A 26,311-nucleotide genomic window follows, 5' to 3' on the forward strand; every position below is an offset into this window, starting at 1 on the left:
GGACTGGCTGCTGCTGCTGAATCCTGGGGAACTGAGCGCCACATGAAATGTTAATTCCTTTCCAATGAGAAAAAAGTTTGACAAGTGCATGCAAATCATCACATGTGCCTGTTTTGCTGCATGCACACTCACCAAGAGGCCAGGGCCAATTTGGGCTTTCCTACGGTGTGTAAATTCAGTGCAACAGAGATGTATGCAATTAGCTGTTCATAACATCTTTGCCCCCATGTCAGTTAATGCATCATGTTTCAAACATTCCCTGAGGATCAGAGGGATTGGGCCAAGTTCAGATTTCCAAACCTCTCTCCTCTTGCCACCCAAGCGTAGAGGTTGTGCCTGTTCCCAGCACTCCTCCCACCTAATCCCCTTTCTTGCCAGGTTTACCTTCATGCTGTGGTCCGGGATGCTCACGGCAGGAAGATGAGCAAATCGCTGGGAAACGTGATCGATCCATTGGACGTTATTACTGGCATTACTCTGGAGGTAACCTATATTTTTAAGCCAGTGGGAAGCCACTGGGATGCAGCCCAGGTGTGGTCCGTGGGGACATCTCCACCAGACCTGCAGCTGCTCCCGCCCCCAGACAGCTATTAGTCTTTGAAACAGATGCTCTGTAAGTTGTAGCCCTGACTTCTACGTTGTAAGGGTTACTGATGTCCCTTGTGCAGGATTGATGGGGCTTCTGTCCATTTTTGTGAGGCCATAAGGCTGGGGAAGTGGAGAAAAGGGTTCCTACCTGGAATCTTTGCCTTTGTGAACAACCTCCTGTTGCACATCCTGGTTTTTACATACCATGAAACAGCAACTTTCTCTCTTTCTGTCTTCCTCTGTAGGGCTTACATGCTCAGTTGCTTGACAGCAATTTGGACCCAGCTGAGATAGAGCGAGCGAAACAAGGACAGGTATGTATTTTGTGTTGTTGCAAATGTTTGTTTAATGATGATGGTGTGCTAGGTGCAGTACAGAACATAGGGTCACAGCATGTCTGTCAGTGTGCATCTGTGCATGTCCTTGTGTGTGTGTGTATTGTTATAGGATGGATGACATCTGTGGGTGTCCTTCCAGCTGTGATTTTGAATCTGTAGAGATGCAGTTTGCCCTTGCCGTCCTTGGCTTATTTAAGCTGTCAGAGGGGGTTTGACTGAGCGGATCCAGGGTGTGGTCAATGCATCGTTGCGGGAGGGAGTGGCTCCAGCTGCCCTGAAAGAGGCAGTGATGCAACTGCTCCTGTGAAAGCCCACTCTGGACCTATTGGTTTGTGACAACTACCGCCTGGTTGCAAATACCCCCTTCTCAGGGACGGTGATTGAGAGGGTTGTGGCGGAGCAACTGCAAGCACGCTTGGATGAAACAGATTATCTTGACCCATCCCAGTCTGGGTTCAGGCCTGGTTATGGGACTGAATCAGCTTTGGTCGCTCTGATGGATGACCTTTATCGAGAGAAGGACAGGGGGAGTGCGACCCTGTTATTCTTACTTGATCTCTTGGTGGCTTTTGATGTTGGCTTGTGTGTTGTTGTGTGAAACAGCATACATTACGTTGGAGTTAAGTTGAGCAAGAAAACGTCTTCAGAGCATGTTAAGAGTCTTTATTAAGACATTAAGGCCAGAGGCTTAAGAGTAAATACATGTAGAGATTCTTCAGTCACCCCCCCTTCTGGTACATCTCTCTCCATAGATGAACACAAAACACAGCCTCTCAGCTCAGAGGCATAATTCAAAAGAAGCACAACACATAGTCTCTGTTAGAACTTTCCCAGTCGTTATCAGATGGCTACCATAGCAACGACCCTGGCAGTCCGTTCCCAGACAGATCATAGACATAACTCCCCCTTAACCACAGTTACGTCTTCACACTTGCAGGCTTCATGGAAAACTACTAGAGACAGTAATGCCAACTGGTCACCAGCCCAACAGCCCCCCTTTTTTTCATAAAGACTGCAAAATACACATGAAATACATCTCCATAATACATAGTCATACTGTCATACATTTCTACAATACCTCTTGCAATACATTTCAGTACATTGCAAACTTACATCTCAGTACAGTTCAAAACTTTATTTCTCAGTACAGTTCAAAACTTTATTCACTCAAACTTTGGTTCATTCCAAGCCTTGTCACCAGTTTGCCAAATTTCTCCTCACACAAAGGCTTGGTCATTATGTCAGCCACCATGTTGTTAGTGTCACAAAATGTTAGGTTAACAAACCCCTGCTGCACACAATCCCTTACGTGAAAGTATCTGACACTAATATGTTTTGTTCTCTTGGTATGAGCTTCTGATGTGGCTATCTTAATGCAGGTCTGATTGTCTTCATATACAGTAATCGGAAATTGCATATCAATGCCTATCTCCTGCAGGAGCACTGCAAACCACTGTAGCTCATTACAGGCCTGTGACAGGGCCACATACTCGGCTTCTGCACTTGATGTTGCAACCACATTTTGTTTCTTGCTGCTCCAGTCAATGCATGACCCGTGCCACATCACAACTATGCCAGAGGTTGACTTACGACTGCTCAGCTCCCCTGCATGATCTGCATCCACAAAACATTCAAGACCTCCTGTCTTTGCTCCTGACAAAACCAGACCCTTTGTCTTCGTGCCTTTCAGATAACGCACTATCCTTTTAATCCCTTGCCAGTCAGCCTCTGAAGGATGCTCTACCTTCCGGCTTAAAATACTGACTGCATTACATATGTCTGGGCGAGACACCTTCACCAAATATTGCAATTTCCCTATTATGCGCCTGTACTTCTCAGGATCTGTACAAGGCGTCTCCTGCACATTCTGTTGGAAAGCCACAACCATTGGAGTCTTCACAACATTGCATTCTGTCATGTTGCATTCTTCTATGATCTGATTTATTTTACTTTCCTGACTCAATGTTATGCTTCCGTCTTCTGCACGCACAATATCCGTGCCTAAATAGTGTGTGACAGGCCCCAAATTCTTTGTGTCCACCTGCCTGCCCAGTTGCTCCCTTTGATCCCAAGGTTTTTCTGCAACTTTAATGCTTCTGCTCAGAATTAACTGCTGTGTTTCTGGCATCCAAACAAACCCTCGTGGTGCTCTGGGTGCAAGCCTGCCTCTTCTTTTTCCCTGTGGAATGTGTACCCGGCTGCTTTGCACTCTCTTAGGCATTAACCTGATTGCATTGCATGAAGATTCCATGTGAGCAGTAAACACTGACTGTGTGCCTTTTACAGCTGTCTTTTTACAGCTCTGGCGGTCATTCCCTTTCCGCCCCATTAAACTCAAGGCATCAGCACACTTCACACCCACGGTCATTTTAAACTGCCCTTGTGTCATGAAACCCTGACAGACAACATTTTCTCCTCTTTGCACCCAACATTTTCCTTTATCAAACCAGACTGAAAATTGACAACTCACCAGTTTGCCCACTGATAAAATATTATGAGCCAAATCCGGAACAAACAAACAGTTTGTCATAATTCTAAGCTTGTCAAATTTAATCAGACCTTTAGCTTGCACAGATTTCCGTGATCCATCAGCAAGTAACACAAAGTCCTGCTCATCTGTAGACGTGTAAAACAGACTCCTGTCTTTAATTAATATATGGCTTGCTCCGCTGTCGACAATAAAGTTAATTTGTTCCAAGTCTTTAGACTTCCGTTTACAAACAAAGTTCACACTTCCCTGCTTCAAGCCTCCGTCCCTGGAGTTTCGCTTGACTGGACAACCTTTACGGAGATGCCCACGGGCCAAACAGGCAAAACAAGACTTCAGCCACTGCTGCTCCCGCTTGTTTTCCTGTCTGCTTTCGGCAGCCTGCTCCGGTTTGGCACATTTCTCCGCCTTGCTTCTGACAGCTCCCACCGGCTGGGCTCTCAGCGCCTCCTGCCTCCGCTACCATTCCTGGGACAATTCCTGCAACGCGTCCCACATCTTTTTAGCCGACGGCTCATCTCTCACACACATCAGTTGAGAATCCGATAGAGCCAAGATTATAAACGCCTGCGCCCTCTGGCCTCGATGCTTCCAGGCCGCGGTCGGTACCGCCGGGGTTTTTTCCTCAATCACGTCCCATAAATCCTCTGTTATCAGCAAAGCCCTCATCCTCGGCTTCCAGCTGGCAAAATTCTTCTCATTAAGTCGTTCCATCGGCAAGCCTCCCCCAGACAGGTTTACAGCCATGTTGCTCACCTCCGTCTGGTTCAATCAATCAAGCTGCCCTCTCTGGAACTCCGTCTGCCTTTCAGACCAGCAACTTACTCCCGTGTAATGCGCTGTGGAGCGTAACCATCCTCTGCTACCACTGTTGGGTTGTGTGCGTTGTGTGAAACAGCATACATTACGTTGGAGTTAAGTTGAGCAAGAAAACGTCTTCAGAGCATGTTAAGAGTCTTTATTAAGACATTAAGGCCAGAGGCTTAAGAGTAAATACATGTAGAGATTCTTCAGTCACCCCCCCTTCTGGTACATCTCTCTCCATAGATGAACACAAAACACAGCCTCTCAGCTCAGAGGCATAATTCAGAAGAAGCACAACACATAGTCTCTGTTAGAACTTTCCCAGTCGTTATCAGATGGCTACCATAGCAACGACCCTGGCAGTCCGTTCCCAGACAGATCATAGACATAACTCCCCCTTAACCACAGTTACGTCTTCACACTTGCAGGCTTCACGGAAAACTACTAGAGACAGTAATGCCAACTGGTCACCAGCCCAACATTTGATACAATTGACCATGGTATCCTTCTGGGCCAACTTGGTGAGACAGGTGTTGGAGGCACTGTGTTACAGTGGCTCCAATCCTATCTCCTGGGTTGTATTCAGAGAATAGCACTGGGTGACTGTCTTTCGGCCTCCTGGCAGTTGTGCTGTGGGATGCCGTAGGATACCATCTTGTCCCCCATGCTGTTTAACATCTGTGTGAAGCCCTTGGGAGCAGTCATCAGGAGATTTGGGGTGAGGTGTCAATACGCTGACGATATCCAGCTCTATTTCTCTGTAACATCTGAATCAGGAGAGGCTGTGCAAGCCTGGACTTGGTGGGGGGCCAATAAACTGAGTCTGAATCCTAGCAAGATGGAGACGCTGTGGGTTGATGGTTCCCGTGTTTGGATAATTGGTCAGTTGCCTGCTTTGGATGGTGTCGTACTCCCTCTGAAAGAGCAGGTCCATAGTTTGGGGGTGCTCCTGCATCCATCTTTATCGCTAGAGGCCCAGGTGACCTCAGTAGCTAAGAGTGCCTTTTACCAGCTTCGGCTGGTAAGACAGCTGTGGCCGTTTCTGGAACGGGATAGCCTGACCACTGTTGTCCATGTACTGGTAACCTCCAGATTGGATTACTGTAATGTGCTCTATATGGGATGGCCCTTGAATTGCTTTTTAATATGTTTTAAAACCTTTTTCTTTTTTTAAAAAAAAACATTTTTAAAGCTTTTTTCAAAAATGTCTTTAAAGATGTTTTGTTTTAATGTATCTTCAAGTCTGTTTTTATGATATTTTAAAGTGTTTTTAGTGCTTTTGTTTGCCACCCTGGGCTCCTACCAGAAGGAAGGGCAGGATATAAATCAAATAAATAAATAAATACTAAATTAGAGAGACCTGTTAAACTGGTCAAACCAGTTCCTTTCATACGTAAAATAGTTATGGTCAAGCCATTTTCTTTGTTCATTTGATGGACCTGTTTTACATGTCTGAAGATTTGGCCCAAGCAGTCCTGTTGCCGTAGGAATGAGGGTAGGTAGATGGGGCAGGGGGTAGATTTTGTGTTAAGTATGATATGGAGCTGGGAGCTGGAAAGACACACAGAGGCTTGCCTGGCTGTCTATGCTGAATCCAAAGCTATCGCTTTGGGGAACCTCTCCAGAAGCCTAATAGGGAAGCAAGATCTACTGGGGTGTTAGTGCTGTGAACCCTTCCATCTTATGCTGAGGTTGTATATATGTGTAAATCAGAGCTTGGAAAAGTTACTTTTTTAAACTACAACTCCCATCAGTCCCAGCCAGCATGGTCACTGCATTGGGCTGATGGGAGTTGTAGTTCAAAAAAGTAACTTTTCCAAGCTCTGGTGTAAATAAACAAAGTCTTGTAAAGACACCACAATCTCCGCTGAACCTCATTCCAAGGAAACCGAATCCTGGATAAGCGCAGGAACCCCTGGAAGTCTTGCACCACTCAAACACGTGCACACAGAGTTACACAGTCGTTTTAAGCCCTAAATGTACTCATTCTCAACTGGAGACCACTCTAATCAGCAGTTTTAATTTTGACATCTTAATTGTGAAGAATATATGGTTTAAAGGACACCTCAAGGCAGAGGTGGGGAAGCTGTGGCCCGTCAGCTTGGCCAGGGATGATGGGAGCTGCAGTCAGGCAACATCTGGAGGGCCAAAGGTTCCTTTTTCCTGCTTTAAGACCTGGATGGGAGACTCTCCTAGAGGTATGTAAAAGATGAGGTTTGTGTGTGTAATACTTACTTTTCATTGCTTCACAGAAATCGGATTACCCCAATGGGATCCCAGAATGTGGGACAGATGCACTCCGGTTTGCTCTTTGCGCTTACACATCTCAAGGTAAGTGTGTGTGAGAGAGAGTGAGAGGAAGACTTTTGCTGTTGTTATCTCATCCGTGTTCCCAAAAGGATTTTGTATAGCTGGGTTCAGAAAACAGCAGCCAAAATTATCATAAGGGCTGGAGCAGCTCCCGTGTGGAAAAGTTACAACATTTTAAAGCTTTTTAGTTTGGGGGGGGAGGCAAGTAAAGGGGGGTATGATACAGGTTTATAAAACTATGCATGGCATGGAGACAGTGAATAGGGAGAAGTGTTGTCATAACGTTAGAATCAGTGGACATCTGATGAAGCTGAATATTGGAAAATTCCGGACAGACAAAAGAAAGGACTTCTTCATGCAGGGCATAGTTAAATTATGGAATTCACCTCCACAAGAGGTAATGATGGCCACCAGCGTGGATGGCTTGAAAAGAGGATCAGACAAATGCATGGAGGATAAGGCTCTCACTGGCTAGTAGTCCGTGGCTAGCCTTATTCCCCATGAATCTGTTTGTTTCTCCATGAATTTGTCTTTAGTGGAGCTATGAATTTGTCTGCAGTGGAGCTAAGTTCTGCCTCCGTTGTTGGATGCAGTATGCTTCTGAATGACAGTTGCTGGGAATGGCACAGTGGTTGCCCATGGTGAGAACAGGATGCCGGACTAGATGCACTGTTGGCCTGGTCCGGCAGAGCTGTTCTTATGTTCTTGTGCTTCTCTTATTTTGTAATGTCCCTCTTCTTTGCCTGCTCCCTTCAGGCCGGGATATAAACTTGGATGTGAACCGAATCCTGGGCTACCGACATTTCTGCAATAAGCTGTGGAACGCGACCAAATTTGCCATCCGTGGCCTTGGGGATGGATTCCAGCCACAGCCCAGCCCAGAGGTTGAGCCTGCTTTTCTCTACTCCTTTCTCTCCTCTCCCCTCTCCCCCCCATCTTTCTTCAAATACTCTGCAGTGAGATGGCCATTAGCACTACAGCTAGTTCAGCACAGACTATGGAGGGTGGAGATCCAGCATGGCACAGTGGTTAGTGCTGGACTAGGACTGGAAAGACCTGGTTCAAATCCCCATTCAGTAATGAAGGTGGCTTTGGTGATCTTGGGCCAGTCATCATCTCTGAGCCCAACCTACCTCACAGGGTTGTTGTGAGGATCAAATGGCATGAGTGGGGAGAGAACTTTGTGAGCCACTCTGAGCTCTTTGGAGGTAGGGGTGGTGGTGGTGATGGGAAATGTAAGAAATAAATAAATAGACACCTCTCACTTTCCTTCCTCACCATGTCACACTCCTGCCCTTAGATCAGGACCATCAGTAAGACTTCCTTATTAATAGGAAATGTCTGTTGCAGCCCAGCGGCTCTGAGAGCCTCATTGACCTTTGGATCCTGAGTCGCCTGAGCAATGCTGTGGAGTTATGTGATGCAGGATTCCGGGCCTATGACTTCCCTGGCATCACCACAGCAGTCTATAACTTCTGGCTCTATGAGCTCTGCGATGTCTACTTGGTGAGTTTCTGATGATGTTTTCCTTTTCTTTTCTTTTTTGGCTCTCTTCCACTTTGGGAGAGGTGTAACATCTCTGCTTGTGGATTGCCTGTATTGGATAAATTGCTTTTTGTTGTGTCATAAGCCAGTGACGTGTAATGGCCTAGATCAGAGCTGAGGAACCTATGGCCCTTTCGATGGATGTTGGACTACAACTCCCTCATCCCTGGCCATTAGCCATGTTGGCTGGCTGATGGGAGCTGGAGTCCAGCAATATTTGGAGAGCCACAGCTTCCCCTTCCCTGGCTTAACAGTCTTATTTTGGATGCCACAATCCCAGATTCAAAATCAATGCTGAGCCACAAAGCTCATGGTGCAGACTGTAACCCCATCAAATCGTATTATCCTGATCTACTTCGCTTTGAGGATCTGAGCTACTTGGAGAAAGAGAGGGGTGAAAATGTAGCATTAAAACATAATAAACATTTCAAACTGTTCTAGACATACCCTGAAGACCAGCTTGTATTTAATAATTTCCCTGGTCACCATAGGTGACAAGGAATTGCCTGTAGGCGAATGCATGGAATTGTGTGCAGGCAAGTGAGCAGGCTGGCCAAGGAGGGATGGATTGTTCATCCCTCCTCTGGAGCCCTCCTGGTAGAAGGCTAACTTTTTATTTTTTCTATCTTATAAAATGCTAATAGCTTGTGTTTCCATGCTGGCTGTGGAGAAGGGGGCACGGAAAGGCAGGCTTATATTCTGTGAGCAGACTATTTTAAAAAGGAAGACAACCCTCACTGGCCCTGCTGCAAACCACCCGCAAGTGTTTTTGCCTGGCTGGAATGTGCCTTTGAAGTGTGCTAATGCCTCTCACTTGCCTGGATGGAGGTGTGTGGATGTGTAGAAGCCTCTAGCTTTTTGCATGAATGGAATGTAGCCTATTCTACAAAGCTAATCCTCACCCATTGTTCCATCCACGTTTACCTCTGGCCTCGCCCACCACCACTGTCCAGCGCCTGGAAAGTTGTTTGGGATGGAATGTGGCCCTTGGGCTGAAAAAGATTCCCCACCCCTGACTTGCACCCTTTTAAACTTTCCCCTCAGGAGTGCTTGAAGCCTGTGTTTGCCAGTCCAGATGAGGCTGCGATCCAGACAGCCCGGAATGTTCTCTACACCTGCTTGGATGCCGGACTTCGTCTTCTCAGCCCTTTCATGCCTTTTGTCACGGAGGAGCTGTTCCAGCGGTTGCTCCGACGGTCTCACTCTGACCCTCCCAGCATCTGTGTCACCTCTTACCCCACCACAGGACAGGTAATGGGGAGGCATGCGCTCAAGCTCATGGTAAGAAATGTTGAGGTGGGGAGACCCTTCTCCGCAGCCTAGTGACATCCAGACATTTTGGACTACGTGCTGGCTGTAGCTGATGGGTGCTGTCCTCCAAAACAGCTGGAGGGGGCACCAGGTTGGGGAAAGTTGGCCTCAGAGCCCACCAAGGAGCGGGATCATCAGAAATGAATGTGAAACAAAACCTTATATTTTTAACTACTTGTATTTATCATGGGATTTTTATCTTGAAATAAAGTTTTAAAATGCACAAAGGATTAAAAATAATAATGAAAAGAACACACAAATTGTTATTAACACGTTTTATTTCATTAAAAACCTTTAATCAATTAAAACAGCCTTCACCAACCCAGTAACCTGCAGATGTTCTTGACTACAATTCCCATCAGCCCCAGCTAGGAAAGCAGGGTTATGGGAGCTGTATTCCAAAACATCCAGAGGGTTCCAGGTGGGCAAAGGCTGGGGGAAAAAATCCTCTCTCCAAAACACACACAAAAAGCCCAGGAAAATAATTGCAGAGTGTACACCAATTTGTTGTCAAAGTAGGAAAATCAGTGTCTGGCCCCAGGTGGTGGTTCTGATTTGTTGATTTCATTCCTTTTCTTGTCTTGTCTTGCCTTAGTACTGCTGGAGGGACGAGGGCTTGGACCACACCGTTGACTTCATGTTGAGCATTATTAGGGCTGTTCGATCGCTCCGAGCAGACTACAACCTCACCAAGACCAAAGCTGACTGTGAGTACAGGGAGTGTGAGAAGAGTGGGGAAGGTTTGCCATTAGGAACATAGGGTTGTGTCCAACTTACTCAGAGTAGACCCAGTGAAATAAATGAACCTAAGCCAGTCATGTCCATTAACTTCAGTGGATCTATTTCGAGTAGGAGAGTAGCATTGGATACAACCCATACAAAGCTGCCTCGTACTGTGTCAGACCATTGGTCCATCTAACTCTCCCAGCTCTACCCGGAGATGCCGGGGCTTGAACCCAGGACCTTCTGCATGCAAGGCAGATGCTCTGTATCATGGGGCTAGAGCAGAAAGAGCAAGAGCAAGCGAGAACATCAAGTGAAGTAACTCCTAAAACGCCAGGCAGAACAAATTGCCAGTGTGAGTTAGGCCTTTTCAGTCAATAGTGCCTTGTGACTCAAAGCAAGAGACTAAGAGTGCGACAGGCTCCAGGATGCTGAGCAGGGATTTGGGCTCTGATCTCCATGCAGAAAGTCTGTAGCTTAGTGGTAGAGCATCTGCGTTGCATGCAAAAGGTCCCAGGTTCAATCCTAGGCATCTCCTGGAAGGGCTGGGTTCCCAGTTTGGCACAGGGATGGAATGATTAAGATGCTGCTTTCAGTAGATCTAAGAGGCCGTGCTGGGGGGGGGAATGAAGTCTTACAAAGAATGTTATAGCACAAGTCAAGAGAAGCACAATCCGCCCAGCGTCTCCTTCTCGTTGACTTGGGTCTCTTCCTCCGCTTCCCAGGTTACTTGCAGTGCCTGGATTCCAAGACGGTAGAGGCTGTGACTCGTTGCTCAGAATACATCCGGACTCTCAGCTCCTCCAAGCAAATGCTGGTCCTGGAGCCTGGGCGGGTGCCCCCTTCTGGTTGTGCTGTAGCTATTGCTTCTGATAAATGCACTGTCCACCTTCTGCTCAAGGTAATGAGAGTCGCATATGCAACAATGAGTTTGGGGCTCTAGTGTCCATTACGGCCCAGTTCTCTGTTCTCTCCCACAGTAACCATTTCCTGACACCTCAGTCTGCTGTCTGACTCTGTCTAGCCTTAGTCTTCAAGAAGAATAAGCTGTGACTACACTGTAATAATTGATTTTTGTCATAAATAACCATAATAGGATTCTGAAACTTTTAGGAACAGATTGCAGTCATGTTTTCTGAGCTTTGCTCAAAAAACATGAGGACTATAGGAACCTTTTCTAAAAACTAATAAATGCCAGTCCATGCTGTATTGATTACCCTGCACACTGACACATGAAAGCATGATCTTCAGTACAGTATTCACTAAGAGGGGCAAAGCTGTATCTTTTCTTTTTTGGGGGGGGGAGGCAGCAGCAAGGGTCTTTGTGCTGGGAGACTCTCCATGCTAGCCATTAATAAACCTGCTGGCTACTAGCCATGATGGCTAAGCTCTGCCCCCATAGTTGGGGGCAGCATGCTTCTTGAATACTAGTTGCTAGAAACAGCAGGAGTGGGGAGTCCTTTTGTGCTCAGGTCCTGCTTGTGGGCTTCCCATTGGGGCAGCTTAGTTGGCCACTGTGAGACCAGGATGCTGATCTACCTGGGCCATTGGCCTGATCCAGCTGGCTCTTTTTACGTTCTCTACCTTTCTATCTCCCGTGCCAGGGCTTGATTGACGCTGAGAAGGAGATCTCTAAGCTGGCAGGCAAAAAAGCAGAGCTGCATAAACAAATTCTCCGGCTGCATGAGCGCATGGGCAGCCCAGACTATGCAGCTAAGGTGCCTGCCAAAGTCCAGGAGGCAGACGCAGCCAAGGTAAGAAAACACCCATCATTAGAATTCTGAGCCCTATCCTGAAAGTCACACATTGCAATGCCTCTGGGGCTTCAGTATAAGCTCTTCCTGTTGTCACTTGGTCCGAATCCATTTAGGGCTTTAAAGATAATCACCAACACTTTGAACAGTGACCAGAAGCAAATTGGCTGCCAGTGCAGCTGTTGCAGGATTGCTGACATAGGAAGCTGCCTTATATCGACTCAGACTATTGGTCCATCTAGCTGAGTACTGCCTACACTGACTGGCAGCAGCTTTCCAAGGTTTCAGGCGGGATATTTCCAGCCCTACATGGAGATGCTGGGGACTGAACCTGGGATCATGTGCTGGGTAGGGAGGTTGTGAGGTTTGCATTTGGCCCGTGGACCTCAGGTGCTCCACTCCTGAACCTAAGGTATGTGTTAATGTAACCACATGTGACTTCCTAATTTCTGAGCGAATGCAGCCTGACCACTGCTGTTATCTGGTCATCCAGTTGCAAAGCTGCATTTAGGAACACTCCCAAATGGCAAGCCTGTTTTTTTTCCAGGGAGAGTATAACCCCCTCGAATACAGACTGAATCCCTATTCTAAAATCCATCTCCCTCCAAATCAGCTTAATTCAGATAATTTGCAGAGCCTCATCCAGCCCAGGAATGGGCAAAACTGATACAGGCGCTCCATTGACAAATATATATTTTTCTTTTCCAGCTGAAACAAAGCAAGACTGAATTGCAGAAGTCGGAAGAAGCTATTGAGCACTTCAGGAAGATGATCTGACACAAAGAAAGGGTTGTGTGGGACTCTTGGCGTTTGTTTGTCCTGAGGTTGGGGGGGGGGTAAGTGGGAAGAGGAAAGGATTTAAAGAAAGTCCTTTTCACTCGAGAAAAGAAGACCTCCTGCCTTGAGTTTGGCTATCCTTGGTTTATTCTATTTTCTGGAGAGACATTAAAATATTTTGCTGAATTAGAAGACTGAGTTGTCACTGGTGTGTAGAAAGGCCAAAGATATGGAGAAGACGGCTAAGGAGAGGATGCATAACCCTTTGGCTCTGTGGGCAGATTCACACGAGTATTGGTTAGTTGTTGGCTGCTGCAGCATCGAGTCATATGATTTGGTATGTGTGAATGGGCCAGATAGCAGATAGACGTTTCAGATTACCTCATACGGAAAGGTTCAGTGGAGTTGGTTAACACATCCACCTGCAATCAAGCAGGATTATGTTTCTATTAATGCCAACTTGGGTAAGGTACATATTATACAACCCTAAGGTTTACTCTCTGCTTATTTTTTAAAAATAAAAACTGCGCTCAGGCATTCCAAGTTATTGAAAAGAGTGGAGTTCTCTATAAACAATGCAAATTTGCATATGTTCTCTGGCATGTCATTTTTGCTGGTCACATGGAAGGACCAGAAAGCCATGTAGGGTACCAAGTACCTGATCCTCATTTTCCCCTTCCGTTATTATTAACTTCTTTGAGAAGGTAGATGGAACCATGCATTCCCTATACACTTCAAGTATGCCTTTTGCAGCCCTAAAGCCCAAAAACTTAGTTTTATTGCTGATAAAAGCAAGGTTTTCAGGAATTTTTGCTTTTTCTGCACCTCACAATCCTGACGGCAAGTTTACATTTGGTGTTTTCTGCTTCCCTCCACCCCCCAGACCTTGGGTGCATCTATACATTAATATTTATTAGACTTGTTAGTCACTTGTAAGTCGCTTGAAGACCTTTGGTTAACAACACACTTCTGATGCTGCATGACAGAGCAGGGATATCATTCTGGTACAGTCGGCAAAAATGACCCACAGCAAACCTTCAATCATTATGTTCCTTTTCTGGTGCCATTCAGACCATGTGTTCTGTACTTCGGGAAGGGGCTGTGAAAGGCAGAGCACAGAAGCTGACTGCTCTCCCACTTCAGCATGATTTGCTTTCCATAGACATAAGACAGGCTGTTGCTCACTGGTAGAGCACCTGCTTTGCATGAAGAAGGTCCCAAGATCAATCCCTGGTATCTCCAGGTAGGGCTGGGAGTGAATCCTACCTGAAGAGCCGCTGCCAGTCAGAGCAGACAATACTCAGCTAGATGGACCGATGGTCTAACTCAGTATAAGGCAGCTTCCTATCTTCCTAAGTGTGCCCCAGCCCCCAAATTTTAGCTAAAAGGTTCTGCCTGTCCCCGTCCTCTGCTGTGAACATGTGATACGTTTATTCCACCCAGGAGTTTCCTGGTCCTCGAAACTCTCAGTATTTAATCGCTTTTCTTTCTGAGTACATTCGCATGGCAGCTAAAGAGCTTTTTAAATGGCTGGAAGCATTTCTAATAAGATGCACGCATATATATACTTTTGGCAAGCTGAAAGAGGGCTTTTGGATTCCTCCATAATTATTCTGTGGGGTCCTTCCAGTGCTGTGTCTGTCCCCTTAACCTTGGTTTGGCATACAGGAATTGTATAGCCAGTGAAGCTTTGCACAGCAAGGCTATAAACATCTGCAGAAGCAGGTGCTGTAAAAAGCACAGCACAGGAACTGGCCTCTAGCACACCGTGTCATACATTATTTCCTACCTTACTGCTAAACCTAAATCTTATTCTCTAAGTACCCCAGTAGTCTCCTTGTGTGCTAGCCCCTCAGCTCCTTCTCCCAGCTCCCCCACCACCGCCACACTGCTGTAACCCAGTAGGACACTCCTGGCATTCAGCAATCCCTTGCCATGACTCAGTTCTGTGTCCGGAGCCAAGAATCCACTTAGATTAATTTGGAAGAACCTTTTCCCTGGTGGGCTAAAATGGCTCTCTTGTGGATTAGTTGCAGTGCAGATGAGTGTGTGTGAGAGAATGCCTGGGCACACTTTTTTTAAAAAAAAGTTGCCCGCTTTGCCATTATTGGCATATAGGGTTTATTCTCTTTCTAGAGAGCCCAGGAGTCTGGGAGTTGACCAGCTGCTTACACAGGAAGTGGTTTTACACCAAGTCAGACCACTGGACCATCTAGCTCAGTATTGGCTATACCAGCCTTTCCCAACTAGTGGGCCACCAGGTGTTGTTGGACCACAGCTCCCATCAGCCTCAGCCAGCATTGCCAATGGTCAGGAAAGATGGGAATTGTGGTCCAACAACATCTGGTGGCCTACTAGTTGGGAAAGGCTGGTCTATACTGACTGGCAGCTGTCCAGGGTTTCAGGCACAGGATATTTCCGACCCTACCTGGAGATGCCATGAACTGAACCTTGGGGCCCTTCTGCATATAAAGCAGTTGCTTTGCCAGTGAACTATGGCCCTGCCCCCTGCCCCCCCCATTCTTTTTGTAGGTTTGCCTCTTCTTCCTGTTCACAGCAACCACCTGAGAAAATATTAAGCAGGTAAAGCTTTTCCCACCCCTTGTCTATCTGGCGGGGAAAATAAAATTCAGCTGCTTTAATTTCTCTGTCTAGCTGCTGTCAAAAGCATAAAAGCAGGGCTGGTTGGGAAAAAAAGGCTGCTGGCAAGTTGGCCCTGCATTCTGTTCCAGAGACCTAGAGAACCCCTGAACCCAGCAGCACACAAGTTTTCTTCCAAGGTACACATGCAAGATTAGTTTGTGTTAATGGCGTACCCCTTTAACCTCCTCCCCTTTTTTGTTATTTTCATCTGGGGATGGGAGCTGTTGAATGAGTGGCAAATGGGTGAATATGTGCTCACCTTTTCATATCGTGCTTTATTTATTTATTTATTTATATACCACCCCATAGCTGAAGCTCTCTGGGCGGTTTACAGTAACTAAAAACATTAAAAACAAATACACAAATTTAAAACACATCTTCTAAAAACAATTTAAAACACAATTTAAATTTTTTTAAACAATTTAAAAACACATGCTAAAATGCCTGGGAGAAGAGGAAAGTCTTGACCTGCTGCCAAAAAGATAAGTGATGGGGCCAGGTGCACCTCGTCAGACAGATCATTCCGTAATTTGGGGGCCACCACTGAGAAGGTCCTCTCCCTTGTTGCCACCCTCCGAGCTTCCCTTGGAGTAGGCACCTGGAGGACGGCCTTAGATGTTGAGCGTAGTGTACGGGTGGGTTCGTATTGGGAGAGACATTCCATCAGGTATTGTGGTCCCAAGCTGTGTAAGGCTTTATAGGTTAAAACCAGCACCTTGAATCGAGCTCGGAAACATACAGGCAGCCAATACAAGCGGGCCAGAATCGGTTTTATATGTTGGACTGTCTGGTCCCTGTTACCAATCTGGCTGCTGCATTTTGCACAAGCTGCAGTTTCCGAACCGTCTTCAAAGGCAGCCCCACATAGGGGCATTGCAGTAATCTAACTTGGAGGTTACCAGAGCATGGACAACTGAAGCCAGGTTATCCCTGTCCAGATAGGGGCACAGCTGGGCCACCAACCGAAGTTGGTAGAAGGCACTTGGTGCCACCGAGGCTACCTGAGCCTCAAGTGACAGAGATGGTTCTAGGAGAACCCCCAAGCTACGAACCTGCTCCTTCAGGGGGAGTGCAACCCCATCCAGGACAGCACATATTATAGAGTTACCTTAAGGCTACAGGAGGGCTGGACTGAAGAACAAGATGTCTCCCCTTGCCTTCCCTTTCTCACATCTAGAAGCCACCTGGACTGCCATTCTCCAGGCAGGATCTGCTTCTGAGTGCCAGTTGCTGGAAACTGCAAGAGGGGAAAGTGTTACTGCACATGAGTCCTACTGGCTGGCCTCTGTGAGGACAGGATGCTGGACCAGGTGGGCCTTTGTGAGCTGATCCACTTAGGCTGTTCTTAAATTCTTCCCTGCACTCCAAAATCCGTTTGCAAGGATATTTTAAAGGTATTTTTCCTACTGTGCAAGAAGCCAACACACTGCCCGTCCCCAAACCAGTCAAGTAATGAGCCCCATAATATATTATTAAAATAAGGTGATGAAGATTTGAAAGGAACCAGTATTTATCTGCATTTTCTATTTCTTTTTATCTTTTAGAAACCGCCCGGCTTCTTCTTAAATCCCAAACGCTCACCTGCCCAAAAGCGTGTTTCACGCGGCGCAAAACGGGTCTAGCTGCACCTCAGAATAAACCCTCCTTTGCCGGCAGCGGACGGGACGACGGGGCTGGCGAGTGTCGCGGCCTCGGCCGGTGGCAGCGAGGTTGCCGGCGGTGTCGTTTTGTTTTGTCAAGTGGCCTCGCGCTCCTGCGTCTTTAACAGCAGACGACGGCGGAGAAATTCAGGCTGCGCTCCTCCGCACGCCCTGCTTCTGGAGCAGCTCTCCCTGAGTGTCCAGGCGTGCCTGGGATGGCGCTGTGAGCGAGGGAAGCTTTTGCCTTGCGCCGAGGTAAAGAGAGGGCTGGGCTGGCGAAGGTGCCTCTTCTTCCCCTCGGTGTGGCCGGTGGGCTGGTTGGGGCGTGAGAAGAGCACAGCCGGAACAGCAGGTGGCAGCCAGGCCGGGGGGGGGCTTCTGGCGTGTGATAGTGGGGGAGGCAAGCCAGGACGCCTGGGTCCTCCGGGAAGGCACCGTGCCGAGGGTTGGCCATTGGGCTGGCTCGCTCGGTCGGTGCGCCGCCCTCTCCCTGTCTCCCTCTCCCTGCCTCCCTCCGGCACCTCTGCCGGTTCCTTCGCTCACGTGCGGTGGAAAGTAATTCTAGCCCGTGACTGCAGTGGCACCGGCTGGCGTCGTACCTTCTTGGCAGCTATTAATAGGGGCTGCCTGGCTTGGGGGCAGCCCGGGGAGAGCCAGTGCTCCGGCAGAGGGGCGGCGCCCTCGGAGGCAACCGCAAGGACAAAACAGCCCATCGCTGAGAGGGGGGGGTGATCGCAGAGGAGGTGCCGCATGGTGCCCCCTTCTCGCTTCCCCACCCCCGGGACGCTCAAGGTGAACTCTTCCTGAGTCATTCCCGTTGCGAGAACCTGCTCGGTAGGCCTGGCTGGGGGCATCTGGCAGGGGGCTTGGGGGAGGAGGGCGGGACTCGGGGGGTATGTTGCCGGGGAGATTTGATAGGGGCGCAGAGTGCCTTCCGAGAGAGATGCTGTGTACACGCCATTCGTTTTAAAGTATCTCTCTCTCTTCTCCGTCCCCAAAATAGAGAATCCTGGGAACGGCAGCTTATCCCTCAAAGAGCTACAGTTCCCAGCAGCCTTAACAAGCTACAGTTCCCAGGAAATGTGGTTTAAATGTCTGGTTTATGTAGGCAGCCGAAGAAGAGGTTAGGGGTGTATTGCTTAATATAGGTAAACCTTAGTCTTCAGCCCTTCTTAGATTTGGGCTCTTTTGACCCCCCTTGCAATAGGAGACCCACTTGCAATTTATAATATACCATATATATAATGCTCTTATTATATTCCTTCTTCCCATGTTAAAAATATAAAGGAAAGCAGGTTGGGATGCCACGGATGAGACTTAAGTTGGGGGTCAGCAGGTGTCTCTCCCAACCCAGTTGAAGGCCTTAACGGCTTTTCCAAGTTACCTGTTTATTGAGCATTCACCCTGATTTGCTCACGCAAAGCTTATTGCAGAGGTTAGATAATATCTGATCTATGAGCATGAGTCCTCAGTAGCAGAGTATTTATAGTCTTCCCGTTAATCGTTTGTTTATCCCACACTTTCCCCCTTCCCTTTCCTAACCACAAAAAAGTCAATTTCTTTTTAAAAGTGGATTTATTGCTCTAATGCAATGGAGACCTTTGATCCCCTAAGTTTCCCAGTATGAGCTTGAAAATCCAACTGCCAAATATTGATAGTCTGAAGGCACTCTTAGCCGCCCCGCCCCCCATTAACTCATAAATCTTTTGGGGGGAAATGTGGAGCACCCTTTTTTTCCTCCACAACCTTAGTTTATGCTGGTGCTCCCAACCTGACTTGGGCTTGCACTGATGGGAGAAAGGTACTCTGTATTTGGCTAGAGGCACTGTTTTTTTCTCCACGTGGTCCTGGGCTAAACCATGCATTGAAAACAGATTCTGGGATGGTGTTTTGACAGCTCAGATGAAGCCAGTTTCCTCCACAGTCTGACTTGTCACAGTATGTGGTATGTTGATATGTAACTGTATAACAGTAAAGTGTGTTGCTATTCCTGTGATGTGTGTTGAAAGCTGTGAAGGGTGGGTGTAAGTTGTGTGGCACACAGTGTTCTAGAGGGTGTTCTTGTAATTTTAACTTTGGTGATAGATGCGTCGTTTGCACAAAAGTACACAAGTTCGGTCCTTTTAAATCTCAGGTAAGTAACTTGTTGTCATGACTACACATCATAATAAACCTTTTGAATACAGATTTTTAATAAACTGCCTGTACTGGCAAATGACCCAATAGTCCATGTAGTGTCAACAAGATGAAACAACAGTAAAAGAGAGTGTACCGTTTACTAAATGGATGGGCAGTAGATTCAGGTCAGACAAAAAAGCAAGAGTACATCATACAGCATGCAATTTAACTTGTGGAATTCTCTTCCACAATATGTGGTGCACCAGTGGCCCCTGGCGTAGAGAGACATTTACACAGTTATATGTCTATAATAATATTTTAGCTGAATGGAACAGTCAGGAAGAGCTGTAGCTCAGTGGTAGAGCCTGTGCTTTGCATGCAAAAGGTTCCAGGTTCAATCCCTGGTGTCTCTAGATAGGATAAGGAATGACCCTTGCTTGAAACCTGTACAGCTGCTGCCAGTCAGTATTGACAGTACTGAGCTAAAGGACCAGTGGGTTGACTACATAAGGCTGCTTCCTATGTTCTGTGTACAAAGGAAATCTCTCTCTCTACATACCAGATGTCACAGACCCTTAACAGCAGAAGACAGTCATCTCCGTGTCCAGCTTATGAGCCCTTCGAAAGCATCTGGCTGGCTGCTGGTGAAAACAGAATCTAGATGGGGCTTGGTGTAATCCAGCAAGGCAATTATGTTCTAATTATGAGTTCAGAACTGCACTTAAAAGTTAGCAAGGGGTGGCTTTACCCATACAAGCAGACAAGAATCTAGAGCAGCTGTGGAAAACCTTTAGTCCTCCACATGTTGCTGAACTACAACTCCCATCAGCCCCAGCAAGCATGGCCAATGGCCAGGGATAATGGGAGTTGTAGTTCAGCAACGTCTGAAGGGCCAAAGGTTCCCCACACCTAGTCCTGGGGTTGCAACTCAAAAGGGCTCCAGTACAGACCGAGAGCAGTACAGGAATCCAGAGGTACCCATGCTTCTTCCAGCATGGCTGGCTTCCAGCGTGAAGAACGGACAGCAGCATACACCAAACTCTCTGCAAATGTTGCTTGATGTTTCTGTGGCACATCTCTAATTGGTGTAGGGAGGCGCAGCCATGCTGGGAACAGCACGGGCCTGTGGTTCACATGCGTTCAGCAGTTTTTTTCAGTTTGGGGTGTGTGTTTGTTGTTCAGGAGCCTAGTCAGGACTGTTATCTTTGCAACCCAGCCAAGTTCTACGAAATGGCACAGTTCTCAACCGTCAACATGCAGGGTTGACGGGGCAACAAGTGACCACCAAAGAAAAGAGAGAAGAGAGCGCATCACAGATGTTGGTTGGAGTGTCACAGATCATGATGGTTGGAGTGCGTGCGTGCGCGTGTATAGCAGCTTTGCATTTAACTCCCTGCTGGTAACCCTAGGCGAGAAGGAATTCCTTTCAGGAGAATCACGTAGGAGGGACAGTGTGTTGCTCTGTCCCTCCTCTGCCCAGGACAGAAACCAGGGTAAGTCCCCTCCTCCATGCCCAGCATAGAAATGCAACAGTCTGTTAGAGGAGGGATGGAGTTCCCTCTTCATCCTACAGCAGGCTAGTGAACTGCCCAGAGAACTTCCTGGTATGGCTGGTATAGAATATTGTAACTAAGTAAGTACATTTGCTTGCTTGTTTTTGTTTGTTTGTTTGCAGGCTAGTCATTCTTGTGGGAGATGTAATAAATCTGTATATAAAAGTGTTACGTATCTGCACGTACAGTTGGACTCCCAACTCTGATCAGCCCCAGCCAGCATGGCCAATACGCAGTGATGATGGGAGTTTTGAGTCCAGCAACACCTGGAAGGAGGTGCCATGCTGAGTCCTCCTGATCCAGAGCTATTTGCTCCATTAAGCACCTGCTGCAGGGCACTCGCTGATTGTGGTACATCAGTTACACAGACCAGTGTGTGATTAAGTCCTTGGTGTGCTATGTAAAATGCTGACTGGTAAAGAGATGCCTTTATCTCACCCTTTCTCTGCCAATGCTTGCAAGTGGCAATCTTGTCGGCAGGGTGTTGGTATCTTTCATTCTGAGAAGGTAACGGCTGCAGCTTATCTGAGGAAGCAGACTGGCAGGTGATGTTCAGACGTTATACAAAGCTGTTTTATACTGAATCAGACCGTTGCTCCATCTAGCTCAGTTTTGTCTACACCAGCCTATCTTTTTGAATGCATGCCCCCTTTTAGCCAACATATTAAATCCTATATTCCCCTTTCAGCTCGGCTCCCATGGTTATGTTGTTTGAATTTTCAAAGGGATCAAAATGTAATGACTTCTATTTTATATAAATTAATAAATAAAATGTGCCTAATAAAAGCAAACCCAAGTATTTATAATCATTTCACCTTCTGAACATAATGGTTATGCTGCCATCTCTCTGGGGTGCCACTGTGGCATCCTTCACTGAGTTGACTAGATGACCTCCAAGGTCCCTTCCAATTCTATGGTTAATTTTATAATTGATTAGTTATTGTAGTTATAATAGAGTGCTGCAACTCAAACACATTCAGCAGTGCACCATTCCTGCAGATATATTGAGAGAGTTGGCAGATGCTCACTATTTCAACTTGAAAACATTAACTTGTATAAATGTATCAATTAAGGTCCTCAGAATTCAGTCAGTTCTCTTTTATCAGAGGAAAGCAGCTTCAGCGTCTGTAGGTTTTCTCTCTTTCTCTCTCTCCTCCCCTCTTTGCATTCCTGCTTTTTGCTCACACCCACCCAGCAGCCTCTGAATTCTGAGTATCGCCACTGTTTTATGCTGGTCCTTTCCAGCTTGCCCAACTTTGCAGCCGGTCCAGCTCCCTCCAGGACCCTCCAGATGTTGCTGGGCCACGGTTCTTATCATCCCTGATGATTGGCCATACTGGCTGGAGATGATGGAAGTTGCTGTCCAACCACTTCTGCATTGCTGGATCTACACAAGCAGTGGAATGACATGGTAGAGTGGACAATACCCCTTCAGGCTGCCATTTTTCAAGTGCCCCCTGTGTAACAAAACAAAACGACCTACCTCTGTGCAATAGAAAACCTGACCAAGTGGAAGTGCCCTGAGCTTTGTCCCTGATGTGGGATCATTCTCACCCCAGCCCCTGCTCGCAGTTTGAAGTGGTACAGTCCACTTTGTCACCTCATTCCTCTGCGTTTCTAGCCTTAAAAGGTGCGAGTTTGCTGAGAGTCCTATACTTTTGCAGCAGGAGGATTCCTTATGTTCTTTCTATATCTGAACATTCCATCCTCCAGCGCTTGCCATACTCGACCTTGGCCTTGTTCTGTGATGGGACACTGCCGTAAATTAGGTCCGCCCAGGAATGTGCTCCTGGTCATACCGTTCCTTCTGTGCTCTGATTTTACTCCTCTGCTTGGCAGTTATAACATAGGCTTGGTAACAGTGCAGAATCATCTGGCAATGGCCAAGGGAGCAAAGATGGAGGGTGGTGTTGGTTAGACCTTCACAGTGTTCTCTGCTAAGTAGGGATGGATGAATCTGTCAATATTGGTTTTTCATTTTTCCAATCTTAAATTCACATGTTCACATAAGTTTGCAATTTTTTTCCTCATGAAAATTTGTCAGAATTTTAGTGTATGTTTTCCTCAACATATGCACTTTTGCAAGCATTTTCCCCAATATAGTGCATTCATTCGTGTATGTTCTTTCTTGCTGACCTGTGCATTTTTGTGTACTTTTTCCTCTAATCTATGTGTTTTGGAATACATTATTTGGTTGGATTACAAAATTTGGAGAAATGCAAATGTTGAAGGATAGCTTCATTTTGGTTCAATTTGTTTTAGGAAGTGCAAGTTCAGTAGATTCATATTAAATTGCAAACCAAACCAAATGCCCTCCCCCTCATCTCTACCCCCGTGCTAAGGCAGAACGGAGCTGGAAGCAGCTGCCAACACAAAACCCATTTCCTTCTCCCTATTCAGATAAATGTATCCAGTATGGACCATACCCTGGCCTGGTTCTGGTACCCCCTTGGGATGCTGCTGTTGCTGTATTTACCTCGAAGAGGAGCCTACGGGTTCTTCCCCAACTTCTGGTCTCGCACTATGGCTTTCACCTGGGGGTCCATCACTCACCAGGACATGACTGAGGAGGCCATTCTCAACATTACCTTGCGCCTCTTTGTGGAGACACCTCATCCCACCACGGGCAAACACATCCGAGAGGAGGACTTCAAGGTGAGAGAAACGGGGGTCTGGACACCTGCACGGTGGCCACAATTACAAAGTGTGCCTGGTCCTTTTAAAATTGGAAGTGGAGTTAATGCAGTGACTAAATGATGGGAGAAGATAGGACTCCTCATTCAGCGTGTGCAGCTCATTGTTTAGCAATGCTATTATGCAGGGCTTTAACATGTGCAGAAGTGCTTCATGCGCATTCACTTACTGTAGGTCTGGTTTACACCTGCAGAACGAGTGAAGGTGTAACTAGATGAGATGACAGCAGATTGGCTCTCCTGCCTTTTTTTTTTTAAAGCTTAAAAGTTGCTGTGAGGAGGAGTAGATCAGAGTTGCAGCACAAGAGCAAGGGGAGAGGTTTAATCCTTCCCCCTGTACTGTGTTATGCATCATAATCAAACACTATTTTGCAGAACTGAGGATTTTGTGAATATATTTATGTATTCATATTGCCCTTATAATAAAACTGTTTTTAATGTTATTACTTAACACTATGAATGAGAAAGTTTTATTATATGAATGGAATGGATGTTTGGATACTTGGAACATGAGTTGTGCAGGGTTGCCGAAGAGAGACAGAGAAACAGGTTGCTGGTGACTATAAACAGGACTTTGTTTATTAACAACATTCCTCGAAAGAAGAAATGTCACATTTCAGGACAGTTGTGCCCATTTGCCTAGAGGCACCCTGATAAGGTCAGAGATGATGGCTTTTGGCCATGTATAAATATTAGATATTTATTAAATATTACTGTTATCTTTTAGATGCCTATTGAAGACCTTCCTCTTTCAACAAGCCTTTTGAGACCTTATCCCAGTCTGTGTCTGTGTTGGAATTGCTTTTTGATATGTTTTTAAACCTTTTTTTAAAGAAAACAATATGTTTTTAACCTTTTTTAAAAGATGTCTTGAAAGCTCTTTTTAAAAAAATGATTTTAAAGTTCTTTGTTTTAATGTATTTTAAAGTCTGTTTTTGTGATGTTTTAAAGTGTTTTTAGTGCTTTTGTTTGCCGCCCTGGGCTCCTGCCGGAGGAAGGGTGGAATAATAAATTAAGTAATAAATAAATAAATAATGTGATCCTTGCAATCCAAAGGAATGTCTATGTCAGTCTACTTGTCACGTAACAAGAGACTGAGCAAATATAAGAACTTTGGAGACAGAGATGCTTCTGGGTGAAGACCTGTGCAGTACCCCAAAGAGCAGTCCATCATTGTCCCGCTTCATACCTTCCTGTGTGCTACTCAGCTGGCCATCTAGTAGACAGAGCAACTATCTTTGGTAACTGTGTCCCTGCAGAGCATGTGTGAACAACAGAGAGAGCTCTTGAATTTTTTTGAGTGCTGGTACCCTGGTCTGTTGTACGCATTCCTCCACTGATCCCATGTTGCATTCATGCAACTGTGCTCCTGATCATAATCTGCAACCCTCCATTCTCTCTTTTATGTACGTGTGTGTGTGTGTGCTTGCACGCGCGCGCACACACACAAGCTGCTGTTTGTCCCTTGAGAGTGAGAAACATTCAGGCATGCATAATTCCTCCTTTGGGGCAAACAGCAACTTTGAAGGGGGGTGGTCGTTACTGCTGAGGGAATGGCACAGAAAGAAAGATTAGTCCCCCCAGCACCGTCCGCTCCATAGCTGCTTTTCACTTAAAAAAACAAAAAAACCAGCTCATGGATCTCTCACCATCTGATATAGCAGGGTTGGGGGTCCTGTGGCCTTCCAGATGTTGTTGGGTCTCCAGCTCACATTCCCAGTCAGCATGGCCAATGATTGGGGATGATGGGGGTTGTAGTCCAGCAGTGTATGGAGGGCCACAGCTTCTCCTGCAGTGCAGTTTGGTCATCTTAGCTCCCATCTGATGTGGGATGTGGCTTGCAGGCAGTCTTTGCTCTGATTATGGCCTAGACCACATGATGGAATCCTTCATGCTGGCATAGCAGATCCTGGAGCATGCTCTGTTTGGGCAGAGCCTGGCTTGCTGAGACACGGCATGTAGACACTCTCCAGCCTTGTCCAGGCCATGTGCCAAATGTGAGTGTACCACACAAGTTCTTTGCAGGGGACTCTTGATGTCTGCTGCCAGTTCAGGGGGGGGCAGCTCTCGTCCTTTCCCTTTCCCCGATCATGTCTGTGTTCCCACGCCACAGGGTAGTTTCTTATTCCATTTTTTTCAGGATGCCACATTTCCTCACCACCCCTGCAACTTCCTGTCAGTGAGGGGTGGCAGACCCATGTTTCTGTTGCAAACTTTGGTCTATAACTCTAGCCTCATGGGTGGAGGTTGGGTGGGCTGAGAATGGTAGGTATGGAAAAGGGGTCAGGAACACTGGAGAACAGAGGAAGCTGCCTATACCAAGTCAGACCCCTGGTTTGTCTATCTCAGTATTGTCATATAGCAGGGAGGGGGAACTCACGGCCCTCCAGATGCTGCTGGACGACTGTTCTTATCTCTGATTATTGGTCAGCTGGCCGGGGATGATGGGAGCTGGAGTCCAACCACATCTCGAGGGCCACCGGTTTCTCCTCTGTGTCTTATACTGACTCGCAGCAGATCTGCAGGATTTTTCCTAGCCCTGCTTGGAAATGGCAGGGATTGAACCTGACACCTTCTGCATGCAAAGCACATGTTCCACCACTTAGTCACAGTTCCTCTGTCTAAATATGTTCTTCCCCATAAACCACTCCTCCTTGTGCTGTTGTGCAGCATAAGAAGAAGCAGCTGACATTCCAGGATCCAAGGTGGAGTTGGAACATGCAAGTTCCTCCCATCACTTGAACATACGATTTATGGACATAGGAAACTGCCTCGAACTGAGTCAGGCCATTGGTCCATCTAGCACATAAATTATTGGCAATGGCTCTCCGGGGTTTCAGATAAGGGTATTTCCTGGCCCTACCATGAGATGCCCAGGATTGAACCTGGGGACTTTTGCATGCAAAGAGTGTGTTCTTCTGCCAAGGAACCTACAGCCCTTCAAACATTAAAGTTTGCAAAAGACTGACTCCTACAGAGGAGCCCATCTATCCATTCACCAGTGCCGTCTTTGCCCACTGGCCTAG

General features: G+C 46.7%; 2 protein-coding genes and 1 long non-coding RNA gene across 14 annotated transcripts in view; 2 read left to right on the top strand and 1 right to left on the bottom strand.

Annotated features, from left to right (window-relative positions):
• The window catches only part of VARS1 (valyl-tRNA synthetase 1), a 47,047-nt gene extending 34,217 nt beyond the window's left edge, over positions 1 to 12,830 (top strand). For both annotated transcript variants that reach the window (XM_061619265.1, XM_061619266.1), the window contains exons 22-31: positions 379 to 483; positions 834 to 902; positions 6,471 to 6,549; positions 7,285 to 7,412; positions 7,879 to 8,034; positions 9,118 to 9,324; positions 9,980 to 10,091; positions 10,833 to 11,008; positions 11,712 to 11,861; positions 12,570 to 12,830. In XM_061619265.1, the coding sequence (XP_061475249.1) occupies positions 379 to 483; positions 834 to 902; positions 6,471 to 6,549; positions 7,285 to 7,412; positions 7,879 to 8,034; positions 9,118 to 9,324; positions 9,980 to 10,091; positions 10,833 to 11,008; positions 11,712 to 11,861; positions 12,570 to 12,638 (1,251 nt within the window). In that variant the 3' untranslated portion in view covers positions 12,639 to 12,830. The remainder of the gene's footprint in view (positions 1 to 378; positions 484 to 833; positions 903 to 6,470; positions 6,550 to 7,284; positions 7,413 to 7,878; positions 8,035 to 9,117; positions 9,325 to 9,979; positions 10,092 to 10,832; positions 11,009 to 11,711; positions 11,862 to 12,569) is intronic.
• On the bottom strand, positions 9,683 to 17,553 carry LOC133380975 (uncharacterized). The gene is made up of 3 exons (XR_009761598.1): positions 16,863 to 17,553; positions 16,390 to 16,518; positions 9,683 to 13,060 (listed from the first exon to the last, which is right to left on the bottom strand). It is a non-coding gene; the product is annotated as an uncharacterized LOC133380975 (long non-coding RNA).
• Positions 16,837 to 26,311, top strand: part of VWA7 (von Willebrand factor A domain containing 7) — a 75,211-nt gene continuing 65,736 nt past the window's right edge. For 5 of the 11 annotated variants that reach the window (XR_009761597.1, XR_009761596.1, XR_009761595.1 and 2 more), the window contains exons 1-2: positions 21,904 to 22,003; positions 22,993 to 23,247. Coding sequence is in view for 7 of the 11 variants with exons in the window: in XM_061619267.1 (XP_061475251.1) it covers positions 22,001 to 22,003; positions 22,993 to 23,247 (258 nt within the window). In the remaining 4 variants the exon portion in view is untranslated. The other 6 variants (XM_061619268.1, XM_061619269.1, XM_061619272.1 and 3 more) reach the window with 6 other exon arrangements.

The sequence above is a fragment of the Rhineura floridana genome, chromosome 3, assembly GCF_030035675.1.
Source record: "Rhineura floridana isolate rRhiFlo1 chromosome 3, rRhiFlo1.hap2, whole genome shotgun sequence".
Taxonomy (NCBI): Eukaryota; Metazoa; Chordata; class Lepidosauria; order Squamata; family Rhineuridae; genus Rhineura; species Rhineura floridana.